Source organism: Atta colombica, unplaced genomic scaffold (genome assembly GCF_001594045.1).
Source record: "Atta colombica isolate Treedump-2 unplaced genomic scaffold, Acol1.0 scaffold163, whole genome shotgun sequence".
Lineage (NCBI taxonomy): Eukaryota > Metazoa > Arthropoda > Insecta > Hymenoptera > Formicidae > Atta > Atta colombica.
Genome location: NW_017259254.1, coordinates 1,091,869 through 1,093,843, shown reverse-complemented (window position 1 = coordinate 1,093,843; position 1,975 = coordinate 1,091,869). Strand labels below are relative to the sequence as shown.

At 30.2% G+C, this 1,975-nt stretch overlaps 1 protein-coding gene across 3 annotated transcripts in view; it reads right to left on the bottom strand.

The window, feature by feature from the left end:
- The window catches only part of LOC108685994, a 26,706-nt gene that overhangs the window by 23,956 nt on the left and 775 nt on the right, over positions 1-1,975 (bottom strand). For all 3 annotated transcript variants that reach the window (XM_018191020.1, XM_018191021.1, XM_018191022.1), the window contains exon 2: positions 179-471. In XM_018191020.1, coding sequence (XP_018046509.1) covers positions 179-471 — 293 coding nt within the window. The remainder of the gene's footprint in view (positions 1-178; positions 472-1,975) is intronic.

Sequence of the window (1,975 nt, the reverse complement as noted above, 5' to 3'; positions counted from 1 at the left end):
AGAGAGAGAGAGAGAGAGAGAGAGAGAGAGAGAGAGAGAGAGAGAGATTAAATAATAAAAAAACCTGACACTTTGTAATTATAGTTTTCCGGAAAAACGGTGAAAATCACAGCGAGGAAGTGATTGATAAGAATAATGGTGTGATAATTTCACCGTTCACGTGCATTATCGCACTTACCGGGAACTTGCTGCTGTGAGTCTGCAAACTGGCCGCCTGTTGAGCCTGACCCGAACTCTGCTCCTCCCCGTACAAGGGTGGCATCCTGTATTCCGGTGCAAAGGGCTGCCCGGCTGCGCTTCGAACCTGCCCGTCCTCTGCGACGTTGGTCCTTTCCGGACCGGAAATCGTTCGCAATGACGGTCGCTCGGCTACCGACTGCTCCCGATGTTCGTCCTGCTGAACGTCTTGATTTTTCTGATTATTCGACACCGGTTTCGGTGGTGGCACTGGTTTATAAGGCCCCTCTTCATCTGCAGAAATACATAACCGCTCTTTTAATATTTTAATTACGATATAATGTAATTTATTAATTTAAAATTTTTTAAATGTATTGAAAAAGAAATTACGAATGCAAATGAAATTTTTCATACAGCATTAGTAATTAGCATTACTAAAAAAAAATGAAGTACGATGAGTAATAAAAAAATGTAAAAAAAACCATTTTAATTTTAAAACGTAATGATAATGGGTAATCATTCAGACTTTTTTTTAGAAAAATTAAAATAAATAAGTCACAAAATATAATCATAAATATAATTGTAAAAAAAATATCTTCCTAACACACATTGTGAATTTTTCATGTCATATTTTGACGTAAAATTAAATCGGCAAAGAAAGTATGTATGTATGTGCAATGTGTACATATTAAAAATATGAAATAAGTAGTAGGTAATATATTAAAATTAAATCGGTGAAGAAAGTATGTATGTACGTGCAATGTGTACATATTAAAAATATGAAATAAGTAGTAGGTAATATATTCATCGCCACGACGCATCCTGGAATATCCTTGAGCTTGTGACATGAATGTGTTAAATAACTTATTCAAATGAAATACGCCTAGGGAAAGAAAATTGATATATGTATTATACATAAGTAAACTGTATTAAAAGTACTTTATAGATAAAAATTTGTTTGTGAATAAAGAATATAAGTTGCTTGCATTTAAAGACTATGAACATTTCGTTAGTAATATTTACATAAATCTATCATTCGTTCAGTAATATTCGTAATATTTATGTAAGTTTATCGTTCATTTGATAATAAGATACTAATTAAAGTAGTTTATTGCATGTTAATTAAAGCCTACATTTGTTAATATATTTTTTTCTCTCAATTTATTCCTCGTTTTCAACATTTTATGCATTAAGTCTCATAATATTTTTAACGCAATTACAACAGAATGATCATAATGATATTATAGTTACACACGTACTGCATTATTAATGTCATATTATATCCCTGCTACATCCTAACTACGTCCGCATTAATTCCACAAGAGATGACATATTTCGGTGCAACTAGATCGCAATTAAGGTTTGCCTTGGAGATAAGGACATGTAAGTTACATTATGAATCAACATGGAAAGAACGAATTTGTTGAAATATCTAAAAATATAAGAAGATATACCAGTAAAAGAAGTTTTTATGTAAGAATATATACATATAAATATATATATAAACACATAAAAATATATAATACAAAATGTGTCCATATATGTTTTTTAATAATGTTTTCTGTGCGATACAAGCAAAAATAATAACAAAAACATATAGAAAAATTAAACAGATATTTTTTTGTATTGTTTTTTTTTACAAAAAGTCTGACCAAATGAAAAAAATGTTCTATATATATATATATATATAAATATATGATTAAAATATATTAAATATACATATTAGGTATGGGAAAAAGTTCATGGCGTTTTTTTAATGCCATCTAACGGGAAAAATGCCACGAACTTTTTCTCACAC